General features: G+C 35.0%; 1 protein-coding gene across 1 annotated transcript in view; it reads left to right on the forward strand.

Annotated features, from left to right (window-relative positions):
- The window catches only part of RALGAPA2 (Ral GTPase activating protein catalytic subunit alpha 2), a 417,261-nt gene that overhangs the window by 33,649 nt on the left and 356,095 nt on the right, over nucleotides 1-27,517 (forward strand). The window contains exons 2-5 of the mRNA XM_020989297.2: nucleotides 1,016-1,126; nucleotides 3,588-3,640; nucleotides 16,595-16,652; nucleotides 22,279-22,322. Of these exons, the coding sequence (XP_020844956.1) occupies nucleotides 1,016-1,126; nucleotides 3,588-3,640; nucleotides 16,595-16,652; nucleotides 22,279-22,322 (266 nt within the window). The remainder of the gene's footprint in view (nucleotides 1-1,015; nucleotides 1,127-3,587; nucleotides 3,641-16,594; nucleotides 16,653-22,278; nucleotides 22,323-27,517) is intronic.

Here is a 27,517-nt window from a genome sequence, read left to right on the forward strand (position 1 = left end):
ATCTCCTCTGTACTCCTTGCCGCTGGGGCCTTTCCCTTCCTCTGATTGGAGAGGGTGGAGGGTAGTTTAGAACTCTCCTTCCTTATCCTCCCTTTAGGGAGGCCAGCCAGGTCTGATAATTCTTTTCCCACTGGCTGCATTGCTCTAGATTTTATCAGTCATATCCCTCTCCCAGCTTCCTTCCTCACTCACCTCTTTTCCCCTTAGCTTCTTCTTCTTCTTTTTTTTTTTTAAATGCATCGTCTTCCCTCTTTACATTGTGAGCTCCTTAAAGGCAAGAGCTTGTCTTTTGTCTTTCTTTGTATCTCCTGTACTTAAAATATCTGGCTTGTAGTAGAGCTTAATAAATGTTTATTGACTGATTGAAACCAGTTAAGATGAGAAAACTGAGGCTCAGAAGGTTTAGAATTTGTCTAAAGTTACATAGGAAATAAGGAATCACTGTAATCTGAACACGGATCCTCACATTTCATATACCCTATTTCTATGAATCCAAATTTGTTTCTGATTGATTTATTGATAATTGATATTTGAGTATGTTATATATTTAATATAATAATCCTGTCTTTAAGCTTATTTAGAGTTTGGAGTTATATTAGTTGATATATGACAAGCCTAATGGGATGGTGATATTAGTGGCATATATTTACATAGTCTTCAATGTACTTTCACATTACATTTCTCATTCAATGACGTGACCTTATTAATTAGGTAAATTAGGTAATATATTACATGTTAGTAGTTCAGGAAGTTGTGAATTAGTGAGATTGTGAGGTAATGGGGCATAACTATAATTTGAAATCAATTCCAGTACTCTTCCCATTGTACCATTGATGCCTTTGTTTAAAAATGAAGAAAATAAAAAACAAATCTGTTCTTTTATCTTCTTTACTCCATAAAAGTGGTTAACAGTATTTTGTGGCTTTTTGTACACATTTCATAAAAATAAGTTTATGATTTCTCATAAGGGCATAAGCATGTGATTATAAATGAAAACATTTTTCTTTTTTTTTAGATATTGTAGATATGAGTGAACTGAAATTTTTTTTTGAGACCAACTACTCTCAAATATATTTCATCTTCTATGAAAATTTCATGACACTGGAAAATAGCTTAAAATTAAAAGGTAAGTTTTTTTTTCCATCAAATTATGTCATGGCATTAAAATGTATTCACATTTATGATGGGAATTTTTCTCACATGTTAAAAAACAACAAAAAGTCCTTAGTTTAGTCACTATTTCAATCTTATGGCCTCCTAAGCATTTTTGGAGGAGCTTTTTGGATGGACCATTTTGATTGAAAAAAGAATTACAGCTGTGATATTTACATTCTATCTCTTTTCATTTCATTTTATAAGGTGGTGCTAATGAACAGTGAAACAGCTAAAAAGTGTCTAGCAAGAGAAAATGGGAGGAATGTGTTGTAAAGTCTGCACTAAATCTTTATTGTTGTTCACTCATGTTAACTCTTGAGACCCCATTTGGGGTTTTCTTGGTACATGCTGGAGTGGTTTGCCATTTCCTTCTCCAGCTCTTTATAGATGAGGAAACTGAGGCAAACACCGTTAAGTGACTTGCCCAAGGTCACACAGCTAATAAATGTCTGAGTTCAGATTTGAACTCAGGAAGAAGAGGACTCTTCATGACTCTGGGCCTGGCACTCTATGCATAGAGCCATCTAGCTGCCCCAATCTACGTGAAATCATTGGTCCTGAATAGAACTAGAAAGGATCCTACTGATCATTTTAGGGTAAACACCTTTATTTTAAGGATAGGGAAACTGAAGTTAGATATAAAACATATTTCCTCCAAGGTATATAGAGCTAGAACTGTTATCCACGCCTCTAATCCTATTCTAGGGCTTAGTTTTAAGATAAACAAATGGGCTACATGTGAGTTTAGTTATTCAACAAAGAGTGGATGCTGTTCCTAATAGAGTTCTTTTCTTTCATTTATAGATGACTCTTTTGTTACTAGTAACCTCCACCAAATTCTCACTGTCAGGTTCCATTTTTAGGTGAAAGTAATTCTGGGTTCTGAAGAACCCAGGATTTGCCATTGGAGTGCTAAGTAATGTGGTGTTGCTAATCTTGAATGGCTTTAAGCACAGGGCCATTGATGATATAAAAATATCATCAGATATAAAAGCTGTCATTTGAGTATAAGCCTCACTGCTTAAAGAGTGTTTATTATTATTAGGTGATGAATTTTTATTTTTGCTCATATCAGTGCATGAAAACCCTATACTATTTTGTGGAAGGAGATTGTAATCGTCATTAGGGTAGTGTATACTCACACTGAGAAATCCTTGAAACATTAAATTAAGTAGCACAAGTTCTTATGTGATCCATTCCATATATATTCTACTATCGTAAAGACATATTTTGATTCCCGCTAATTTCCAGAGGTACCCTCAGTGATTTCTGTCTTTAATTTTTGTTGGGTACCTGATTTGTGTTCATCTGGTTTGTTGTTTTGTTGTTGTTTGTCCTTTGTTCTTGAAGGGCACCATGACATTAGGAAAGTGATATGAATTGGATTTAAGTGAAGTTTATGGTTGTTACAAATAGGTTATACTGTTTTGGAACATTTTTTTAATAATGTAAGATTTCTTAGTTATAACATATCGTGGTCTATGTACTAATCATTTATTTTTTCTGGTTTTATAGACTGCAAAAATTTTGAGATTTAATTTAGAAATAGTGTTTTATGTAAAAATTGATACAGACATTTTAAATTTTAAAATTACCTAGTTTGCATCTCCCTTCTCAGTCTTTATCTGATTCCCTAGGAATGTGGAGAAGTAAAGTACAATGTGATTTTGGCCCAAAATAACAAAAATTAAGCTCTGGATCTGGATTCTTAACCTGTTTTCCTTCTGGCAGCTAAGTGGCACAGTGGATAGACTGCCAGGCTTGGACTCATTCATCTTCCTGAGTTCAAATTCAGCCTCAAACACTTACTTATTAGCTGTGTGACCCTGGGCAAGTCACTTAGCCCTGTTTGCCTCAGTTTCCTCATCTGTAAAAGGGGCTAGTGAGGGAAATGGCAAACCATTCCAGAAGTCATGAAGAAAATGACTGAACAACAAAAAATTCTTTTGGCATTTTGGTGAAACTTTCCAGACACCTTCTCAGAACAATGTTTTTAAATGCATAAAATAAAATATGTAGAGTTACAAAAGAAATTATCTTGAAGTATAGTTATCAAAATATATAAAAGAACCAGTTCATAGATCCCAAGATCCCTCCTCTTGATATATGAAGCTATTCTTAAAATGGTGGCCTTTTTTTCTCTTTGTAAAACATATAGTTGTTCAGCAGTCAGGATATGGAGTAGGACAAATAAAACCACTTTGTCATTTTGAACTTTGTCATTTTAGTAAAGTCAGTGTTGGAACGAGAAAAATGTAAAAAGAAGAATCATGTTATACTTTGGGGTGGGAAGGGAACTTTTCTCATATTTTAGAAATCAGTTTAATTAACTGAAGAATAAATGCCTTAAGACTTTCTTTTAAAACAGCTGTCTAGAAGATTTCTAGCACTGGCATAGTAACATTGATGTTTTGTTTTTTTCTGTATTCCAGGAAATAATAAGTCGCAACGGGAGGAGCTGGACTCCATCCTCTTTCTTTTTGAAGTAAGTGGTTTTTTTTCTTTGTATTCTCAGCATTTGAATACTTACAGGAAACTAGAATTCTTTATTTTCCAGTCATTTAGTTCCAACTAAAGACAGTCATAAATAATTACATAGCAATATATTATTTGTATGTCAGAACAAAAAAGAAACTTAGTCCTATAAGTGTGTGTAGTGACAATTGTTTGAAAATTTTCTAATTGTCTTCCTATTACATTTGGCATTTCTTTGTTTTAATACAACACTACTCAGATTTCAATGGAAATATGTATGCAAAATAAAATTAAAAGCCCTTAATTTTGAAACTTAATTAAAATGAAGTTTTTCCTCAAGTTTTTAATATTAAAAGCCTTTAATCAGTAAGACTCCTCTAGTACTATAAGATGTGTTAAATCTTTGCATATTAATACTTAAGTGAGAATTAATTAGGGCAGATGTTCAATTTACACAGGCATTAAATCTGTTTTTTTTCCTCACCAAACAAATGTGTCTTTAATGTATTTGACTTTAGTTTCTTCAAAGTCATAATGTTCACTCTTGATGTATAGTTACATTTTACCAGATTCTGTCAGTAGTAGAACTTGAAAGACTTGTTGGCTACTTTTATACCACATATACCCTAATTATTGGTATTTTGACAATAGTGCTTACTTTAAGGAATTGAGTTTATGTGAGGTACTAGTAAAAAGTTATTCTTTGTAATTAGGCATATATTGTAGCCTAAAAAATATTTCCAGTTGTTGCTTTTGGAATTAATGTGGAGGCATTTATATCAATATAAGAATATACCTTGCCACTAAAAGCAGCTTAATGGAATAGAGTTTTTAAAAAATGGGAAAAGAGAGCTGCTACTCAGTGAAGTTGAGGAGCTTTGGGGTTTTATTTGCACCCCTGTTGTTCTCCCTATGAAACTGTCTTCATACTGCTCCCTAGTTAAGACATAAAATAACAAAAAGTCAGAGTTGGGAGGGACCTCAGATGTTATCTCAGAGCATTTGTTCTTAAACTGGGGTCCATAGACACCTGAGGGAGTCTGTGAATAGATTTCAGGGTATTCATGGGCTTGGATGGGAAAACATTTATACCTTTATTTTCTCTAACCTTTAACTGAAATTTAGCATTTGCTCTGATTATTTAAAAGTATTATTCTGAGAAAGAGTCCATAGTTTCACCAGACTGCCAAAGGGATCTATAACCACAGAAGGTTAAGGGCCCTGCCTGGAGGTTATCCACTCTGAGGAGATTGACAAAGTGACTTGACCTGGATCACATAGTGTCGCAGTATGAATTGAATGAACCTCCCCTAACTCTAAGTTTAATTGTTTATTTGTTCGTTTGTTTTTTCACTACATCACAGCTAATTCTAAGTTAATGGGAATAGGTTAGCAGAGTCTGAATTTTTACAAATCATATCAGTGTCAGTATTCTTAGTGTAAATGAAACAAGAAGCCAAAAAGGTAGTTGTGACTCCTAAATGGAAAGGACTCGGTTCTCTTTGGAGAAACAAATAAAGCTTATAGGGTTGCTTTTTACCATGCATTAAAAGGTAACTAACAAGGAATATAATTAAGTGGGATATTTGGTTATTTTATACTGTAGTGCCCATGTTAACCATTTGCAAAAAAAACCATGAACATTATAACATAGACATAGAGCTGGAAGTGGTCTAAGATCTAGTCTCACCCATTCCTTTTCTGGCTAAGTGTCTGTGAGGCCAAGAGAGGTGAATGAAGTTTCTTGCCCAGGGTCTCACAGGTAAGTACATAGCAGAGGTGAGATTCAAACTGGCTCCAATTCCAAAACTCTTCACACTATACCATACTGCCTTTCTAGAAGAAGAGGACAATTTTAAGGCTTATGACTTTGAAGATGGTGGTACCCTCAACAGAAATAGGGAAATTGGGAAGTGAGAGATTAAAGGGAAATATAAGTTTGGCTGTTGAAGATGCTAACGGAACATCCAAATGGGGTGGCCCAAAAGATATGTATTCAAGAATGAAGTTCTCAAGATAGATTAAGTCTGGATGTTTATATGCAGCCCATTAAATATCTTTGAGGGAAGTCTGTGTTTAGGGATAATAGGATTTAGAGCTGGAAGGAATTTTTCAAGTCATGTAGTATTCCCTACTCCCTTATTTTACTGATAAGTTGCCATTGATTTCTTAATTGCCAAATCCAATGATCTTTTCTCAATCTTCATTCTCCGTGACCTCTCTGCTGCCTGTGGCACTGTTGATCATTTTCTCCTCCTTGATGCTGTCTTCTCTCAAGGTTTTTAAATTGCTCCTCTCCTTATTTATTTATTTGGTTTGCTTCTTTTACAAGAAGTCTTTCCCAGTCCCTCTTAATTCTAGTGCTTTCCCTTTCTTAATTATAGCTTATTTGCACATATTTGTTTGTTTGCTTTCTTCTCCATTAGTCCTCTCTTCTTGAGGGCAGGGACTATCTTTTGCCTTTTTGCATCCCCAATACTTAGCACAGTGTCTGGCACATAGTAAGTACTTAATATGTGTTTATTGACTGACTTTCACTTTATTTTAGAATATAACATGAACGACATAGTTCATAAATATCCAGGTAGGGTAATGGTGATTACAAATGATGATTGAATGCTTGATGAAGCATTTCTTTATCAAGAACAGTTCATGCCAGTCCAACTTAATTTTTTTTGACAGTGACTAAATTAGTACTTGAAGGAAAATTTGTGAATATAGTTTACCTAAATTTAAGCAAAATTTTTGATAAAAATATTCCATACATTTCTGATAGAATGTTGTGGATTAGATGATAATACAATTAGATGGATTCAGAACTGGTTGGATGGTTGGACTCAGAGAATAGTTAATAGTTCATTTTCATTGTGGCAGGAAGTCTTCTGTGGAGTATCTTTTGGATCTCCTTTGTACCGTACTATTTAATGTTTTTATCACTGACTTGGATAAAGGTGTAGATATATGCTTATCAAGTGATGTAAAATTAGGAGGGATAGAGAACACTGGATGACAGTCAGGATTCACAAAAGATCTTGAAAGGCTAGAGCATTGGACTGAATCTAATAAGATGGAATACTATGGGTATAAATGTAAAGACTTGCACTTGGGTACAAAAAAATCAACTTTACAAGTTCAAAATATAGGAAAGATGTGGTTAGACCAAAATTGTGAAAAGCTGGATGATCATTCCAGTCTTGAATTCATACATTGGAAGTACCCTTTGCTCCTGTAGCCTGTCCCCCAATCATCTGCCTGATCATATGGTTCTTCTTAGAAACTCTTTTTAAAAAGGGTACCCAGGCTAATTAGTCTTCATTCCTTTCTAGACTGCACTACAGACTTTCTCTTCCCTGCCTCCAAAACCTCTTCATTCTGGAAGCTTACATGTGGAAATATGCTTTGTCCCTGTGGCATCTCCCTATGTTTGGATGGCTCCTTCTAGAACCTCCATTTAAGGAGGGTGCCCAGGCCTACTTTTTCCCTTCCGTGTCTTATTCCCCTCCATGATTATTAATTGATATTCCTTTTCATGGTGCTACTCTTGGATTTATCTGTTGTATCTGCACAGTGGGTATTTTCTTCTCCTTCTTTTCCTCCTCCTCCTTTTTCCTTTTATGTGTTCTTTCCTCCATTAGAATGTAAGCTTCTTGAGAACAAGGACTGTCTCTTGTATTTGTTTTTCTAGGGCTTAGCACAGTGCCTGGCACATTGTAAGCACTTAATAAATGCTTGTTGACTGGCCGGATTTAGCAGACCATAAGCTCAATATTGAGTCATTATAATGTGGCAGCCAAAAAAGCTAATAGAACTTTGGACTGCAGATGGAGAGACGTATCTTTTGAGAAGGTCTCACTATATTCCACTTATCAGATATCATCTTGTTTCAGTTCTGGGTGTCATAGTTCTCTAGTAGAGACAGACATTCATAAGTTGGAGAGTTTCCAAAGGAGGAAAATCAGGATGGTGCAGGTCCTTGACTCCATAGCATATGAGGATAAGTTCAATCATTTGGGCATGTTTACCTTTGAGAAGAGGAAAAATTAGGGGAATTATGATTGCTGTCTTCAGGCATTTGAAGGATTGCATGTGGAGGAGAGAGTCAGCTTTTTCAATTTGGCCTTAGAAGGCAGAACTAGGAGCAATGAGAAGAAGCTGCAAAGATGCCGATTTAGATTTGATATCACAAAAAGCAAGATGGTTTCTGTGTTTCAGGAGCTTACTAATTCTAGTAGGAGGAGACCATGGGACCTATGAGAGAATTGGCTTTGCATGTTCCACATCTTAATATTCCATATTTTAGGGATATAAAGAGAATTTGTTTGAGGTCCGAAGACATCCATAAAGAATGTGTGTGTGTGTGTGTGTGCGTGTGTGTGTGTGTGTGTGTGTGTGTGTATACAGTGAGAGAGAGCTGACAGAAAAGAAGCATCTGCAGAATTTAAAGTAGAATTCTTTTTCCTGAAAGATAAAATGTAGTTTTCATTAAGTATGTGAAAGGATTTTCTGCAGAAATTAGTGACCAGCTATTCTTATTCTTTGCTGATGATAAAATTATAAGAAAAAGGCTTAAACTTGACCCTAAAATTCTATGGTTTATACTTAGGTAAGTTTTTAAAAAAAAAATCTTCCTAATAGCCCTGTAAGGTATGTAGTAAAGTTTTTTGGGTTTTTTTGTTTGTTTTTTTAGCCCATTTTACAGATGAGGAAACCAAGTGAGTTGCTCATTATCACATAACTAACAGATGGCAGAATTGTAAATTGAAACCATCTCCTACCAAATCCAGTGTCCCACAATGCTTCTTATTTTTAAATATATTAAGATGGCTTCTTTTTATTTGCATTTCATAGTTTACTTTGGTAGATTTCCAAGTCTGTTTAATATTTGAGTACTTATTTAGTCATATTGTACCTTAAAAGTTGATAAGTATTTCAGAGAGCTGTATTCCTAGAGTTTTTTGTCAAATTTAGCTTTCAAAGTGTTTTCACATGGTTCTCTAATGAGCAAGAAAACTGTCTTCTCTCCAGTATTTTAATCAAATACATCGTTTTCTTAAAAAAGTGTAGGTTGCATTATTCAGTTGTCAGTTATTTTCAAGGAATGGATACTGAAATATTCCTAGAAACCAGGGATTTATTTTTTGTTAGTGAACTCACCAGTGTGGAGTCATGGCACATTCCCTAATTCTTGTATTTTTCTATTGGCCTTCCTGTCTAGAAATTTAGATTTTTGTTTCTTTTTTCTTGTAAGGTGAAAAACACAGTTAAGAATTATAATTTACCATGTTGGAACAGGGATATTGTTATAAGAAAAAAATACTTACAAAAATGTCATCTCCCTAAAGCTTACTAAAAAAATATTGATTTTAGCCCTAGACCTGTTGGATTTTAAAAACCTATATATATATTGACAAGCAGATTTCACTGAAAATGTTGTACCTACATCAAAATTCCTGGTTGTTTTCTCATATTTCCTTTTTTACTTTTAGGTGCATAATCAGAATGTAAATAATTTTCATCATCATTTTTTTTTTTTAGCGAAGCAGTGGGGATTAAGTGAATTGCCCAGAGTCACACAGCTAGTGAGTGTTATGTGTCTGAGGCTGGATTTGAACTCAGGTCCCACTGACTCCAGGGCAAGTGCTCTACCCATTGCGCCATCTACCTGCCCCCCAGAATGGAAATAATAAGAGAAAGTTACCCTTTTGGTTTGTTTTAGGCATAGTAGACAGTAAGAGTCCTAAAGAAATCTGTTGATGTTGATTCTTTTGGAAACCAGTTTATACTTAGTGAGGGCCTTTTAATAGTCATTCAGCTCCCATTGTCTAACCTCTAAGTATTTGATTCCCTTCAAGGTCAAGTTTATAAAACCTGAAAAATTCTAATCAGACAATATATCTTTTAAAGTAGTAGTGCATATTTGTTTCACAGAGCCCTTGTACAATGCAATCTAGTTTGTTTGTTTGTTTTTGGCGAGGCAATGGGGTGAAGTGACTTGCCCAGGTCACACAGCTAGTAAGTGTCAAGTGTCTGAGGCCAGATTTGAACCCAGGTCTTCCTGAATCCAAAGCCAGTACCCTATCCACTGTGCCATCTAGCTGCCCACAATCTAGTTTTAAGACAATTTATCTCCATTCCCCATCTTCTGGAGCATAAAACGTTATATGCTCTTATACAAAATTTTTAAAAATGTAGATGATATATTTATCTTCTCAACTTTTCCCCCTCCGCCATTACTAATTGATGTTAAAATCAAATATTCATCTGCCTTGGCTATATTGCGTTTCAATTGTAATAATTTGATGTGTGTGTGTGTGTGTGTGTGTGTGTGTGTGTGTGTGTGTATTTTTTCATGTGCCTAAAATGAAGATAAGTTGACTTAAGGCAAACTAAAAGTGATTCCCTTTGGAAAGTAGCATCCTGCACAAACTACACTTTGAACTTCACATTGTTCCTAGCCATGTAGTGAGCTTGGAGGAAAAAGAACTATGGATGATCAGTTAAAAGAACCGACAGATGTGTTGATCAGTATAGTAATACCTAATTTCTGTTTCAAATGCGCTATAATGGATTACCATACATATGTAGCCACGCTCCAAGCATTAAATTGTTCTTTGTGTTTTTCAAAGAAGTAATGTTTATTCACAGTGTGGTTTTCCCAAAATATTTTTTGTTTTATTCTCATTTGTAACTACAAATAAGATCTTGTGGTATTTATAGTAGTATAACCAAGAATCTAGGTTGCAGTAGAAGAAAATGCCATATTGTATTTCACTTAATAAAGACAGGGTATGTTTTTTGGCTTTCTGAGGGGCAGGTTTAGCACACAAACATAGACTGAGGCTTAATTCCACACTAATGCTTTGTACCACCAATACATCAAAACCATGGGCTCATGAACCTTGTATTTAGGTATAAGCAGAAGCATTAGTATGGATAATATTTGTCTTAGCTTTATTTTATGTTTTCCTCCCCTTGGAAATAGTCTTGGTGAGCTGCCTATATATGTGAATTTAGTCCCAATTTCTGTCTGTCTGATTTAATTACTTTTTATTAATCTGAAAACTTTTATAACCATAGATAGAGATGATAGTGACTATGAGGATAAAGAGAATAGATAGCCTAGTTAAAACACTTTTACTTTATTTTTTTTGGCATATATTTTACCACAATGAAAAAAACAATTTTTCCTCATATATTAAGTCTTTCAGACATGTAGATTGATCTATCCTTTGGGAGACTCTGGTGTCAACATACTGTAGTGCTGAACTGGCCAGGCTCCAGGCCAAACTAAATATCTATGGGACCATGGTTGTGTTCAGTGTTTCAGTTATAACAAGACCTAGACATACTCTTTAAAGCAATATCATCCATGTCACCTATGAGAAAAACCTTACAATAAATGACAAGATATGGTCATTTTCAACACTTTAAAACATAACCAATCTGCCGACATTCATTCATTCGTTCATTCATTCACTCACTCATTCATTGACTTGACCAAGATCATTCTTGGTCTTGTGACTACCTATTGAAGATTTCCACTAATAACTGAACTCAAAACTTAGCTTGTTATCTTTCACTTCAAATCTGTTCTTCTTTCTGCCTTCATCATTTCTGATAACAGCATTCATGTAGTCTCCCATTTTTGATATATTGTATATGTATATATTACATATATGAGAGGTGTTAACCTTTGACTCTTTCTCCCCTTCAAGTCTTATCTAGCTATTTCCCAAATTCTTGTCTCCTTTATCTCCTACGTATTCCATTTGCTGCTATCCTCATTTCTACCTCTCTGGACTATTGCAGTAGTTTCTCTCCAAACAGACCTTCCTGTAGGCATTTTCTCCCCACTACCAACCCACCATTTATGTGTATACTAGTTGCATATGCATAGATATGGGTATTTCGTTCCTGCTAAAAATACTTTTAGTGGCTCAAGCTCTGAGCAAAGTTCATATATTTTTTCTGATTGAGAACTATCCTTCCTTTCTTTAATTATCTAATATTACCTGTCTCCACATGGCTTGTGTTTCATTAAAGCTTGACTGTGTCTCCTGAACCATCTCTTTGCTCTTCAACCTGTGTAGTTCCATGCTCTTCCCTGTACATTGAATGTCTCTTCTTTCTACCTTGTAAGGGCCAACTCAGATGTGGTGGATGTCTTCTGTTGGGTAATGATCTTCCTTCTAGGATCTTATGTAGCATTTTGTTATAAATTATTCTAATTTATATAAGTGTGTACTTTAACTTTTTTGGTATCTTATCATTACTAGTTTAAAAGCTCCCAGAGTGGAGATATTGTCACTCTTCCCTGCCTTCTAGGCTGATGTCTGACAATAGGTTTACAAATACAAAAACAAAAAAAATGAAAAACAGTTCCTGCCCTTGAGTAGATAACTTGGGGGCAGAAACAGAAATCAACCAGTACACAGATAAGTAAGTGGTAATTTGAAGTGGAAGAGAACATTGTTGTTGTTGTTTATCCTTCATTCTAGAAGAAGACTATGACATCAGGAAGATGATGCCATGATATGCAAGTGAATTGGATTTAAGTGAGTCAGGACTGTGCAAAGTCACCACCCTCACTTTCTCCTCTGGAGCCATCTGGGTCCAGTAGCAAGATATAGATCAGGATGACTGGAGATAGCCTTGGATGCAGTGGGAGACCTTGGCTTTTTTAAGCTAAGGTCTTTAACAGGTCTCAGTTTGCCTGAGGCAGTGCCCATTCAGTGATTAAGGCTAGCTAGGTAAGAAATGAGACTCTTTTACTAGCCAAAAAAAAAAAAAAGAATCAATCTGGGAGGGGAAAGACCCTTAGGGTTTCTGACCAAAAACAGAAACAGTTTTTTTATTCACTCTGAGCAATCAGGTCCCAAACAGTGACCATGTGGGGCTTGGGCTGGGACCCATTGTTGTCCAGTCTGTGGGAGCCTGAGTGATTTGGGTTTAAGGCTTGGTCCTTAAGAAAAGCCCCAAGATATCTTTCATGGTTTCAGTGTTCAAAATCTACATTCCTTTGGGCAGAACACTCGCAGGTAAGGGTATGATACCCTATGTGGACAGAGGGAAGGGAAGGAGGGAAGAAGGGAAGGAAAGGAGGAAGGAGAGAAAGAAGGAAAGAAGGCAGGAAGCTGTATTGCCCAACTGGCCATTTTCAGTTGGGTCCTCATGGGGACAGCTCCTACTACTTGGAAAACAACTTTAACAACTGGTGGGTAGGGAAGACTTTGCATAAGACGGGGTACCATAGTGGCTTGGGGGTGCAGGTGGGGAAGAAATTTACATGATAATTTTGTTGTATATTTGAAAGGAATAGCTAGTTGTGCATAGTAGATTTGCAGTTTCACTTACAATCATCTTTTTTTTTTATTGTACTATGCTATGGAAATGCTTGTTTTATTCCATAAATTAAAAAGAAAAAAAAAACAAAGAAGCTGTAGATTCTAACACTTGGGCCAGAAGGAAGTGTGGGGGCAGCCTGTGCAAAGACATGAAGGTAGGAAATGAAATGTTGTATGGGGAAGAGCTCTTAGGTCAGTTTAGAGTGCATGAAGGGGCGTAATATGAAATATATCCAAAAAGGTAGGTAGAGATCAGATTATTGAAGGCTTTAAATACCAAGCTAAAGTTTTTGTATTTAATTTGGTTAGCCAAATGGGGAGCCACTGAAGATTTTTGGTCAGGGGAGGGAAACATTTGGTATTGTATTTTAGGAATATTAATTTTTTGTTGTTGTTCATTTGTTTCAGTCATGTCTGACTCTATGTAATTCCATTTAGAGTTTTCTTGGCAAAGATACTGGAGTGGTTTGCCATTTCCTTCCCCAATATTAACTTTGCAGCTATGTAAATGGATTAGCAAAGGGAGAGAGTAGACAGTAGGCACGAGGAGGCCACTTAGGAAGCTATTGCAGTAGTCTAGATGGAGATGATTAGAGTTTAAAGTAGGGTGGTGATCACTGAGTATATAAGGGGATGAATGTATGAGAGGAAGAATGATAGGGCCTAGGGCATCAGTAGGGCAGATAAATATCTATGGGTCTGGTCAGAGGAAAACCAGGACAGCTAGTAAGGCTTTGAAAACATTAGGAAAATAAAGAATGGGTAGATGGTAAGTCTTGATTTGATGGTCCTCTGTCTTGCTGGAAAGATTAGAATTGACTCCCAGCTATTCAAGTGGTTTGAAGAACCATGTTACTCTTTCCACCCATCTTCCCCATGAGATCTAGGAAACTCTGGGTTAGGAGAGGAAGATAAAGTAAAGGAAAATGGCATCTTCTGGTGAACCGGTTGCCCCAATGGGATTTGGGCAGATTAGGGGAGGCAGGGAAGTTGAAGGTATACTTTCTAGCGTATAGGTTTCAGACTCTGTTCTTTTCCCTTATTTTGAAAATTGGGATAATTGCCCTCTCCAGTTATGTGGTACTTCACCCATTCTCCATTCGTTCTCCAATATTACTGACAATGGTGTAGCAATTTGCTCCTTCTTTCTACCTTAGGACCTTCTTTCTTCCTTAGCCCTACTTTATAGCTATGTAATTTAAATTAATCAAGTATAACTAGGTGCCCTTTAGGAAATTCAATTTGACAACTGAATGGAGGTTGGACTGGAGTGGGTGGAGATTTGAGTGAGGGAGACCATCCAGAGAACTTTTGTAATTGTTGATACTGGAGGTGATGAAGGCCTGCACCAGAATGATGACAGTGTCAGAGGAGAAAAGAACACTTATATGAGAATTATTATGAAGGTAAAATTGATACAATTTTGCAACAGATTGATTAGTGTGTGTGTGTGTGTGTGTGTGTGTGTGTGTGTGTATAGGACAGTAAGGAGTCCCACATGATACCTAGATTTCTGGTTTGGGTGATTGGGAGTATAATAGTGTCCTCCAAAGTAATGGGAAAGACAGGAAGAAGGAGGGCTAGGTGAGGAAGATAATGCATTGAAACTTGAACATGCATTTAAGATGTCTATGGGACATCTGGTGTGAGATATCCAGGAAGCAACTAGAGGTTAGGAGGTCTAGAGATTAGAAAGAGAGGTTAAAGCTGGATAAGTGGATCTTAAAATCATGAGCTTAGAGATGATAATTGAATACTTGAGAGTAGATGAGATTGCCAAGTGACAGTAATAAATCTTTAATAAAAGGATTTGTTCTGTGAAGTTTGTATCTGTCAAAGGGCTGCACTTGAGGACCTAGAGGGCCACATGTGGCCTCAAGGCTGTAGGTTCCCTACTCTGAGCAGGATAGGAAAAGAAGGTCCAAGAGCTTTAGGAGACAGTCGCCTTACTAATAATTTCATCCTTTGTAAGGTAGAAGAGTTAACAAGAGGCAATTCTATTTTAGATCTGATTCTCACTAACAAGGAGAAAAATGTTTAATATAGAGTTGTTTGGGGGTGAGGTTAGATCTATGAATTTACCTGTTTAGGAAATTCATTGCTTGAAACATTCACTCCACTGATCTAGACAGGCAACTAATTGATAAAATATTGTCTTGAAGAATATCCAGGATACTACTAGGCTCCATAGCCAACATGTGTCAGAGCTAGTACTTGAACTCTCCTCTTTCTGACTGCAAGAATAGCATCTATTCAACTTACTGTGTTTCCTCCCAATATAAACAAAGTATGATTTGGATGAATATTAAGCATAGGTTTAGAGCAGTCAGGTGGGAGGAGAAGGCAGAGGGAAGAGGATATCAAGGTGATCAATAGAGTCTAGGCTAAAGAGTGTTCAGGAAGGATGAGGATTGAGAAAAGACCATTAGATTTCGCAGTTAAAAGATCATTGGCAACTTTCAAGAAAGCAGTTTCAGTTGAATTACATGAAATCAGAATACAGAAGACAGTTAGGAGAAATGAAGTAGAGACAGTGATTGTAGATGGCTTTGAATGCTAAGCAGAGCATTTTATATTTGATCCTGGAGGCAATAGAACACCATTGGAGTTTATTGAGTAGGGTATGTGTGTGTGGAGGGGAAGGTGACATGTTCAGATCTGGGCTTTAGAAAAGTCGCTTTAGTTGCTGAATGGAGGATGGATTGGAGTGGGGAGAGACTTGAGGCAGGCAGACCTACCAGAAGGCTATTGCAGTAGTCCAGGCTTGAGGTGATGAGGTGCCTGTACTAGAATGGCGGCAGTGTCAAAAGAGAGAAGGGGATGTATTTGAGAGTTGCTGCAAAGGTGAAATCAACAGGCCTTGGCAACAGATTGGCTAGGGGAATGAGAGATAATGACTCCCAGGTTACAAGTCTGAGGAATTAGGAGGATGGTGTTGCCCTCTACAGAAATAGGGAAGATATGAGGAGGGTTGAGGGGGAGAAATGAGTTCTGTTTTGGATGTATTGAGTTTAAGATGTCTGCTGGATTAGACTAGTTCAAGATAGATGAAAGGCAGTTGAAGATGCAAGACTGGAGGTCAGCAGATAGATTAGGAGCAGGATAAGTAGATTTGAGAGTCATCAGCGTAGAATGACAGTAATTAAATTCATGAGAACTGAGGAGATCACCAAGGGATTTCTTTGCTTAGAGGATGTTGTGATCTTGGAGGAAGATTCAGCTAAGGAGACAGAAAGGGAGTGGTTGGGGAAATCACAGTGAGGATGAAGAACAAGGTTTGGGTTGCAAGGCAGGGGGAGAATAGAATGACAACCCATTCTGATCAGATAAGGGAATTTCAGAATTCATGAAAGAGAAGTGCAACACTTCAGAGTAATGATGGTAAGATCAAGGATATGACCATTCAAGTGTGCATCTGAGGTGAGGATGATCTATGATCTTTGATGAGGGATCAAATTTACTTTTAAATAGGAGAAAAAACTTCCTTGATTGGAAATAATATTTTCATTCATATCATTTTGCAACTTTATAGTTAACCTATAGTTGGTTTGTATAATTGCTTTTGTTACCTAGTTTCTTATGATATCTTATAAAATAACTAATATTTTTGGTTTATGCAGAAGATCTTGCAGCTACTACCTGAAAGGATTTTCTTTCGATGGCATTATCACAGTATAGGTAAGATTATAGTTTTAAAAATTTCTAATGCTACATATTTCTTCCTACTGCTAAATTTTCAAATTAGTTTGATCAAGAGAACTTACTCATACTGAGGAATAGTCTTAAAAGTAGCTTGCTTATCCTGCAGGTAGAAGTTCAAGACAAGTGGTTTTTGGATTCCAGAGACTTTTAGAAATGGTTACCCCTTTTCCTAAAATACTTTCTTTGGACAAGTTGTAAATCTGTAATTCTTGTAAAAAATATTACTCCTTCCTTCACCCACCTACACACACTCAGCTCACCGCAGCTCCCAGCGTTAAATACTTTGAGATATAGTGGCAATGAATGAACTTGATAGTAATAATTATAATAATAATAATAGCTAAGATTTGGATAGCACTTACCATGTGGTACACACTATGCTAAGCACTTTACAGCGACTCTCTCTTTTGATCCTCACAACATAGAACCCTGGGAAGTAGGTGCTATTATTATCTCCATTTTACAGATGAAGAAATTGAGACAAATACAGGCCTTATTTCACTTGATAAGAAGAAAGTTACCACTGCCTCTCATTTAAGCCACTTTTACGAGCTTATAGTAACTTAGCTTCTAAACTGTTGAATTTATAATTTTAATAATATGAGACATAACTATTAGTAAAGATTATAGGAAAAAACAAAGTAATATGTGAAGAAGGGAGGTATGTCAATATTAGAACTTTGGGCTACAAGTAGTAAAATGTCATTTTGTTAATAAAGTGGACTATTGCATGGGCATATTTAATAAATGCTTCTTACCTTTCTAAAAGTCTTTTCCTTTGCTGCAATGTCTGGGGTTTTTCAGTTGTAGGACTGAAGTTATTTGTTTAGTTAATGATCTAAGTGCTTTGACACAGTGATGATACACTCCAGATAACTCTCGTATACTTATTTTTAAACTATGCAAGGAAGCGATAGATTTTTATATAGATAAATGTAGCATTTAATGGCCTATTACATAATATAAAACATGCTGGGCTTTAAAAAAGTTTAAAAAATTTTTACAATAGTAATAGTATCTGTCATGTTGCATCCTCTAAATAAAGTGAATATATCTGGGTATATATATGCTCCAGTAAGTTAGTATATACTTGCCATACGTTACTGTATGGTATTTAGTTATACCAAAATTGAGAAATGAATTTTAACATTAAGTACACAAAAGACATAACTGGCTCCCATGCCTGAAACACATTCTTCTCCTTAGTCTCATTTCTTGAAATTATTCTCTTCATTCAAATTCCAGTGCAAAATATAGTCCAAAGGAGGCATCATAGAGACTTGTGACATTCCTTGTAGGCTTTGGGTCCATAAACCAGGGATAGATTAGAATGAGAGATAAATATATTTTCACATTCACTAAATATAATCTTCAATTTTGTTTGTGTAATTTATGTAAAAAATACTCATTTTCTTCAGATAGCACTTTAAAATTTCCAAAGATAAGTAGACCCTCTTAGCATGAATAAATTTAAAATTATTTCAAAATTTAATTTAGTGTGATGCTTTCTGAAACTGCTTCCTGAAGTAAGCGGATCATTTTAGTTTAAAAAAATTTACATGCTAGTAAACTTAAATATTGGTGATTGTTCATACAAGTAATAGCATATAAGTTATGTCATTCAAGCAAATTGGTACCTCCATCTTTCATTGGTGTGAACTAATGGACTTTGGTTTTGGAGTAACACGTTGTGCTATTTTATAGGAAAAAAGTTCTTTCTCATTGAAATTCTTTTTAAATAACATTCCACCTACCCCTAGTCATATATGGACTATTTAAGAATAAAAGCATCTGTTTAATAGTAATCTATTGTTAAATATCCTGAATTTGACCGACATATAAGGAATAGTTAGAGGATATGGTTCACACTTATTTTCTCAGGTTTAGTGAACACATTGCTGATAGTGATCCTTTTTTCTTGGTTTACTAGTCAAATGGCTAGAGATAATTTACTTTAAATCTTGTTCTTTATATTACTTCCTAGCCACTTTTATGTTCTTCGTGTTCTTTTTATTGATTTCACAAAATCTTTACCAAAGTAGTCATGGGAGCTAAGACACCACATTGACCAAGCAGAATTCATATGATTTGAACATGTCTTCTTACTTCCTTTTCCTATTAACAACTTGAATCTGAATGACCTCTGGCCTTGATGGATGAAATTTTTCACTACATTCTACCTCTTTATATTTTAATCGTCTGATGCTAGCTATCTAGCAGATAGATTATACTGCCATGCAAGTCTGTTTTAGTCTGTATTTTACTATGGTAAATATTTATAAAGGTATCCTTTGTTAATGTTTGGTTTGGAACTCTGTAATTTGAATTTACATCATGAATGTATATGATTTAACCTTTCTTCCATCCTCCCATTCCCAACTCAAATACATAAGACACCTAGAAATGAAACAAAGGAATAGTAACTCTTGTTAATGGAATACCACTAAATGAAACAGGGTCTGATCATAGATTACAAAAGTGTTTATTGTCTGAGAAGAGCTTGCTAGGGAGTGAAGAGCTTGCAAGGAAACAGAGACAGAGGAGAGAGAGAGAGAGAGAGAGAGAGAGAGAGAGAGAGAGAGAGAGAGAGAGAGAGAGAGAGAGAGAGAGAGAGAGAGAGAGAGAGAGAGAGAATATTCAGTTGCTCAAAGGGCATGTGAAATAGGGTGAGATAGTAATAGTTTCTAGAGGCTTTCAGTTGGGGAGTGGGGCTTAAGGAAGAAGACAGCTATAGACACAGTAAGCCAGGGAGCAGGATATTTAGAAACTCCCAAGCATGGTCTTGAGTCTGTAGTTGATGCTCAAGGTTGCCTTTGAGCTGGTCAAGGCTGATTTCTCTGGTTTCTGGCAGCTATAGTCATCTCCAAATTCTACTAGAGCTCACTAGCAAAGGATTACTGGTATGTCAAGCAGCCTTGGGCTTCAGAAGTCCTTCTAACTGGCCAGTTGTTGGGTTACTCCAGTGTCCTGCTCTCCTGTAAAGAAGGGAGGTTCCCAATATGTCTAACAGGTTAGTGTAGGTATTGCAGAGCTCATATTCACACTCTTAATTGCATAAGGAACTGGCTTTTATAAAATTGAACATTGGTCTTTTGATACCATTAACCCATTTTGAGGACCAATCACGTTTGGTTATTGACATGTACCCTAAGGAAAGTAATAATCTGCAAGATCGGTTGCCATTATCCTTGGAATTTATATATATCTACTTAATTTCATTCTACATAGACTTTTTTGGGGAAGATTTTTATAGCAGTTATATAGTACAATACTTTTATTAAATGGAATTGAAACACTGAACCACAATCTAATAGACATTTAATTAAAGAGCGTCATGTTGAATGTGTTGTATATGTCCCAAAGTCTCCTTAAAAACAGCTTTTCATACATATACACAAATATGCATACACACAGAGAGGAATATATAAATGCACATACCCTTTGGGAGCTTTTTCTCTTGAGTTTTCCTGGAGCATAAAGGCCATTCAAAATCAAATGGTTTTGGGAACTAGGTAATGCAGTGATAGAGCACTGGTCTCTAGTCTGGACTCAAGTTCAAATCCTGCCTCATAGTTGTGTGATCCTGGGCAAGTTACTTAATCTCTGTTTGCCTTAGTTCCCTCAACTGTAAAATGGGGGTAATAATAGCACTTATATCCCAGAGTTGTTGAGAAAATTGAATAAGACACTATTTGTAAAGCACTTCATGTAGTTCCAGGAACATAGTAGGAACAATATAAATGCTAGTTATTAGTTTTGCCACTAAGTAGCTATTACATTGTTAAAACAAGGAACAGTACAAGTAACAGTAAGAAAAAACTGAAATAGTGATTACAAGTAAGTTATATTCAATGAACTAAGTAGTGGAATTTCAAATGGTGAAATTGGAAACTATCTGTAGTTATGTTTTAGAGGAAAAGGCAAGGGGAAAATATATTGCACAAAATATTCTGATATTAATCCAAGAACTTGGTGAACTACTCTATGTTGGGTGAATAAATGATAGTGTTGGTAGTAGAAATAATGGGTGAAAATGAAACTTCAAGATCCGGGGAAAAAATTTGTTAATTTTACAGTTAGCCAAGACAGAAATAAAAAGAGATAACTGGAATTCTTTAAAAACTCTTTCCTATAAACTCAAAGAATACCAATTAACACTATAAAATTTGACTGCTGTTTTAAAATGTGCATTAAAAAATTGATCTTGTCCTTTCTTTATTTTAAGGGTAAAAGACCTGAGGCCCAGAGGCCATTGTGACTTGCCCATAGACATACAGTGTAGTATAGACAAGAGGGAAACTCAAGTCCTCTGAATGCTAATCCGGTGCTCTTTCCACCATAACAACTTACCTTCTATTTGTATTACATTGTTTTTCACTAAAATATGTTGAAAATAAAGCTTTTTTTTCCAGACTTGAGGGATTTTATAAAAAAGATAGTTAATGAAAAGTACATAGAATTGGCTTAGCCAATTAGATTTAATTGACTGTATATTGGACATCTACTTTATGACATTTTGCTCTATACTAAGATTATAAGATATGGTTAGTTAACTTGATGTACTTATCAAGTCAATGAGACATGTCTTGTACCCAAGGAAAGTAATAAATGATATAAGGCCGTATATAATTGTCTTAAAAGCCTCAAAGCAGTGTGAGTGAAAGAGCATTAAAGTGCTTATTCTATGTCAGGCACTGTGTTAAAAGCTAGGGACACAGTTATAAAAATGCAGCAAGACCCCCATACCTATAATGTATTCCCTCTTCTTTTTTTTTTAGCCTTACAGAGTCCCTACTGCCTTTAAGATTCATCTCAGTCTCCATCTTATATGATCCTCCCAAGCTGCCTTCTCTCCCAAAATGCCTGTGTATTTATTTCTCTATATCCTTAAATATGTGTGGCTCCCCTTGAGAACAGACAGAGATCCATTTTTCGTTTTTGTATCATCAGTGTGTTTGGTTGATTATGGCCAGGAGGATCTTTTCCCACTGTTAGTGGAATATAGCACAAAGGGCTCCTTCATTTTGTTGGTGCAGTTGCCTATAAGTTTCAGTGTTGGTCACCAAGATGCTATGTTATACAATTTACTAATGTAGCTCTGCCTACAATTGTGGGTGCTGTTGCTAGCAAAGTAGCTCACAAGTTTTAATATCTTTAAATTGTTTCTAAGTGAACATTAGTTGACTTTGCAAATTAATTCATGTTTTTACCATTGGAGATTTATTTATCATTCATTTTTTGCATGATAAGAGATAGGTACTACATAAAATACAACGTGGTTAAATAGATTCCTATAATATCAAATGCTTTTGGACCTCAGGAAAGGCTTTTGACAAGTTACATAATTAAAATGGAATTATCTTAAAAGGTCTCTCTGTCTGTAACGTATATTCATCTCTGAAGGTCACTTCCATTTTTTAATATTAACTTTTATCTTTGGTTGAGTGTGAATCAAACTATTTTTTTCTTTCAGTGCTTATTAGGTCTAGCATTCTTTTTAAAAGACTATTACTTTTTCATTTAAAATACTTAAATTATTGCTACAAGATATTGACTTTATATGTGAATTCCTGTATTATAAATGCATCTTTTTTCATTTTAGGATCGACTCTAAAGAAGCTTTTGCACACTGGAAATTCTGTTAAGGTACTTATCTCAGCTGAAAGCAGAATCTCAAACTTATAATGTCATCAGTGCTCTGGAGTGACAATTTTAAAAAATTTCACCTAAAATATGATTTTATTTTTATTTTAATTAATTTTAATTTATAGAATAAAACAAGCATTTCCATAACAGTACAGTAAAAAAGATGATTACACATGCAACTGCAAATCTACTATGCACAACTTGTTATTCCTTTCAAATATACATTTATAATGTTCATAATATTACAAGTTTGTAATAGTAATAATATTTGCTCATAGTCATTCTTAAAACAATATTGCTGTTACTGTATACAGTGTTCTATTGGCTGTGCTTATTTCTCTCTTAATTATTTCATGCAAATCTTTCCATGTTTTTCTAAAATCATTGAGCTCATCGTTTCTTATAGTACAGTATTCCATCACAATCATACCACAAACTTGTACAGCCGTTCCCCAATTGATGAGCATCCCTGTAATTTCCAGTTCTTTGCCACTACAAAGAGAGCTGCTATAAACATTTTAGAACATATAGATTCTTTTCCTTTTTCCGAAATCATCTTTGGAAATAGATCAAGTTGTGGTATTGCTGAGTTAAAGGTAGTTTACTAACTCTTTGGGCATAATTCCAGATTTCTCTCCACAGTGGTTGGATCGGTTCACAATTCCACCTACAATGAATTAGTGTCCTAATTTTTCCACATCCCCTCCAATATTTATCACTTTCCTCTTCTATCATTTTAGCCAACCTGATAGGTGTAAGATGATATCTCAAGGTTGTTTTAATTTGCATTTCTCTAATCAATAAGGATTTAGAACATTTTTTCTTATGACTATAAATTGTTTCGATTTCTTCATTAAAAACTGCCTGTTCATATCCTTTGACCATTAATCAATTGGGAAATGACTTGTATTCTTATAGATTTCACAAAGTTCTTTATATGTTTTAGATAGACTTTTACTTGATAAACTGTCTATAAAAATTTCCCCCAATTTTCTGAATTCCTTTTGATCTTGGTTACTTTTGTTTTATTTTGCACAAAACCTTTTTAAATTTAATGTAATTGAAATTATCCATTTTACCCATAACTTTGCTCTCTCTATCTCTTGTTTATTCATAAATTGTTCGCCTACCCGTAAGTCTGATAAGTAATATGTTCCATGTTCTTCTAATTTTCTTTTAATGTCTCTCTTTATATCTAGGTTGTATATCCATTTTGACCTTATCTTGGTAAATGGGAAGATATTGGTCTGTGCCCATTTTCTGCCATATTGTTTCCCAGTTTTCCCAACAATTTTTTTAACCAAATAGTGAGTTCTTAATCCCAAAATCTTAAGTCTTTACATTTGTCAAATACAAAGTTATTATGTTTATTAATTGCTATAAATTGTATGTCTACTCCATTCCATTGATCAACCTTTTATTAGCTGGTACCAGATAGTTTTGATAATTACTGCTTTATAATATAGATTAAGATCTGATACTGCTAAACCTCCTTCCTTTACATTTTTTCATTATTTCTTTTGATATTATTGACTTTGTTTTTCCAAATGAATTTTATCATACTTTTCTAAGTCAGTTAAAAATATTTTTTTGCTAATTTAATAGGATAACACTGAATATATAAATTAGTTTGAGTAAAATTGTCATTTTTATTATATTGGCTCTGCCTACTCATGAACAATTAATATTTCTCTAGTTATTTAAATCAGATTTTATTTATATGAGAAGTAATAATTTTGTTTATATAGTTCCTGGGTTTGTTTTGGCAGGTATACTCCCAGGTGTTTTATACTGTCTAGTTATTTTAAATGGGATATTTTATATTGTCTCTTCTTGCAGAGTTTTGTTTGTGGCGTATAGGAATACAGTTTTGTTTGCGGCTGATGATTTATATGGATTTACTTTATATCCTACTACTTTGCTAAAATCATTAATTGTTTCAACTAACCTTTTAAAATATGACTTTAATTTGGTATATTGCTAATCAGTAAAATTTGTCAAAAATAATATTAATATTTTTATTTCATAAACAAATTTTTATGATGATCTATGTTTTAGTTTTATTGAGTGTAGTAGAAATAGTATTGGATTTTGGCAGCTGAGAGACCTGGGTTTTAGTTCATATTTTGTTCCTGTGTGGCAACTCTCTTAAACTCTTAGAAACTCAGTTTTCTTGTCTCAAATGAGGATTTAGATGAAGTGAAGTCTGTGATTCCCTTTTACACTAACATTCTTGGATTCTGAGGTTTTATAATGCAGTAATTCTCTTGTTAAAGACCTTTATCCATAAACTAATAAAGAAGAGTGGTATTATGGACAAACTAAACAGAAGCTTTGGAACACTTGGTTACTTTGAAGCAGATTTACCTTCTGGATGATGCTTTTCTTAGGCTTATATTAAAATGAATTTGTTTTCTCTAAGAGGATATATCAATCTATGATGTCCAGGATACAGTCTAGAAACATATTTAGTGATATTCACTTACTTTTGGACTAGCATTTTACCGCATTTTACTGAGGGTAATTCACATATAGCTAATCATTTTAAAAAGTTGCAGCAGCTTAAACCTTGACATGTTAATTTTTCTAAATTCATTATGGATGGTATAAAGAGAAAGCTTTCTTAAAATCTTATACAGTTAGTACATGTTATGTTTAATATTTCTTAAATATTGAAGATAACCTCACTTTAAAAAATTAAAACTTCTATTTTGTCAAGTAATTCAGGATATGAATTTATCTTATCTTGACTTAAATCTGGGCTGTTTATTTTTTCCCTCTGAAGTACTCTTTCCTTTTTTAAAATTTTTTTTATTAATTTATTTTGATTTATCAACAATCGCTTCATAAGCTTTTGAGTTTTAAATTTTCTCCCCCTCCCCAAAATGGCACGTGGTCTAATATAGGCTATACATATACATTCCTATTAAACATATTTTCACATTAGTCATGTTGTAAGGAAGAATTAGAACCAATAGGAGGAACTACCAGATAGAGGAAGCAAAAGAAAACAGAAGAAAAAAAATAGCAAATAGTATGCTTCGATCTGCATTCAAACTCCATAGTTCTTTTTTTGGATGTGGATAGCATTTTCTATCATGATACCTTTGGAGATGTCTTAGATCCTTGCATTGCTGAGAAGGGCAAAGTCTATCAACATTAGTCATCAGACAACGTGGTTGTTGCTGTGTACAACGTTCTCTTGGTTCTGCTCACTTCACTCAGCATCAGTCCATACAAGTCTTTCCAGGTTTTTCTGAAGTCTGCCTGCTCATCATTTCTTAGAGCACAATAATTTCCCATTACATTCATATACCACAACTTGTTTAGCCGTTCCCCAATTGATGGGCATCCCCTCAATTTCCAATTATTGGCCACCATAAAAAGAGCTGCTACAAATATTTTTGTACATGTGGGTGCATTTGTATGATGTCTTTGGGATACAGCCCTAGAAGTGCTATTGCTAGGTCAAAGGGTATGCACATTTTCATAGCCCTTTGGGCATACTTCCAAATTGTTCTCCAAAGGGTTGGATCATTTCACAACTCCACTAACAATGCATTAGTGTTCCAATTTTCCTATGTCTCCTCCAACATTTATCATTTTCCTGTTTTATCATGTTGGCTAATCTGATGAGTATGATGTGGTACCTCAGAGTCATTTTGATTTGCATTTCCCTAATCAGTAGTGATTCAGAGCATTTTTTCATATGACTATAGATAACTTTAATTTTTTCATCCGAAAACTGCCTGTTCATATCCTTTGACCATTTATCAATTGGGGAATAACTTATATTCTTATAAATTTGGAAGTACTCTTTTCTTTCCAGGACTCTTTTTACTACTGATTTCTTTTCCATCCTGTGATCCTCCTTTCTAGTATCTCTGTTATGTTGTTGTTGTAGTTGGTTTGTTTGTATTAGTGAAAGGATATCTTTCAGATAAAGAGTCTCAAAATCCTGTTCAGATTTTTCTGGCTGGCTCCAGGTTTGGGCACTATTGTACTGACAAAAAGTAGGTGAGCTTCATAATCCTGATATAAATGACAGAAGGAGATCTAACATCAGTGGAAAGCAAAAGTAGGAAAAGTGTGCAAGAACACATCTGTGGAATTTAATGGCTTTGTATCTTTTAAACTATGGGTTTTCAGGAAATATAGTGATTAGGGTAAGTTAAAGGTAGTTGTCAGTCTGACTTTTTATCCTTAACGTATTTGTTTTTTAAATATAAACAGAAGGAAGTTAATGCTAGTGCCTTCCCTCTGAGATAATCTTCAGTTTATCCTGTGTATATCTTGTTTGTACATAGCTTTTTATATGTCTTCCCCATAAGATTGTCGGTGTCTTGAGGGCAGGGCCTGTTTTTAGCTTTCTTTATATCCCCAGTTTTTAGTACAGTACCTGGTACTTGATAGGTGCTTAATAAATGATTATTGACTTATGTAACTTGATTCAAATGAATATGTGATCTCAGTGATTTGGGAATTCCCTTCAACCATGTGGATTGTTACCCATACATACATATATATCCTGTGGGACTCTTGTTTATTGTTTCTTCTCAAAACTTCACCACACAGAGTCCACACAACACATTGCAGTCCTTCTCTGCATTCCTCTGACTTCCTGAGGGTAACATTTATACACTTTGGTTATCCAGATTTCAACCTTTGTTCTTGCTGTGTGATCACCTCATCTTCTCTTCCTATCATATAATTTCTTGATAATGTCTTTTATTCCTGTCCTTCAGAGTTCCACTTTGGTTGTATGTTGCATCTTATTCACGTCTTTTATTTACCTCTTCATTGTCTTCTGTGTAGTGCTTATGTTTAATTCTTTGGAGGCAGCTACATAATGTGTCTCACAGCAATATAGCAATATCAGTAAAATATTAGTATTGAAAAAATGAACCTTTGTTTTCATGGGAAAATTGGGGTCAGTAAAAGAGATATGAGTTTTTCCAAAAGCAATCTAGACTGATCTTCTCTTGTTCAATTCTGTACTCAACTTATTCATTGTCCATTTGTACCGTCCTTTCAAGATATACATAGTTTTGAAAATAAGGTGCTTACTAAAATGCATGCTGAATTTTGAGCTGTAGGAATTTTTCATCCACTTGATCTTTCCTATGTGAATGGACTGGCCAAACTCCTTTGAGTGGTTACAGTTCTCTTCCTGTGCCAGGTGCCTACGCATAATC

The sequence above is a fragment of the Phascolarctos cinereus genome, unplaced genomic scaffold (genome assembly GCF_003287225.1).
Source record: "Phascolarctos cinereus isolate Bilbo 61053 unplaced genomic scaffold, phaCin_HiC Scaffold_2;HRSCAF=192, whole genome shotgun sequence".
Lineage (NCBI taxonomy): Eukaryota > Metazoa > Chordata > Mammalia > Diprotodontia > Phascolarctidae > Phascolarctos > Phascolarctos cinereus.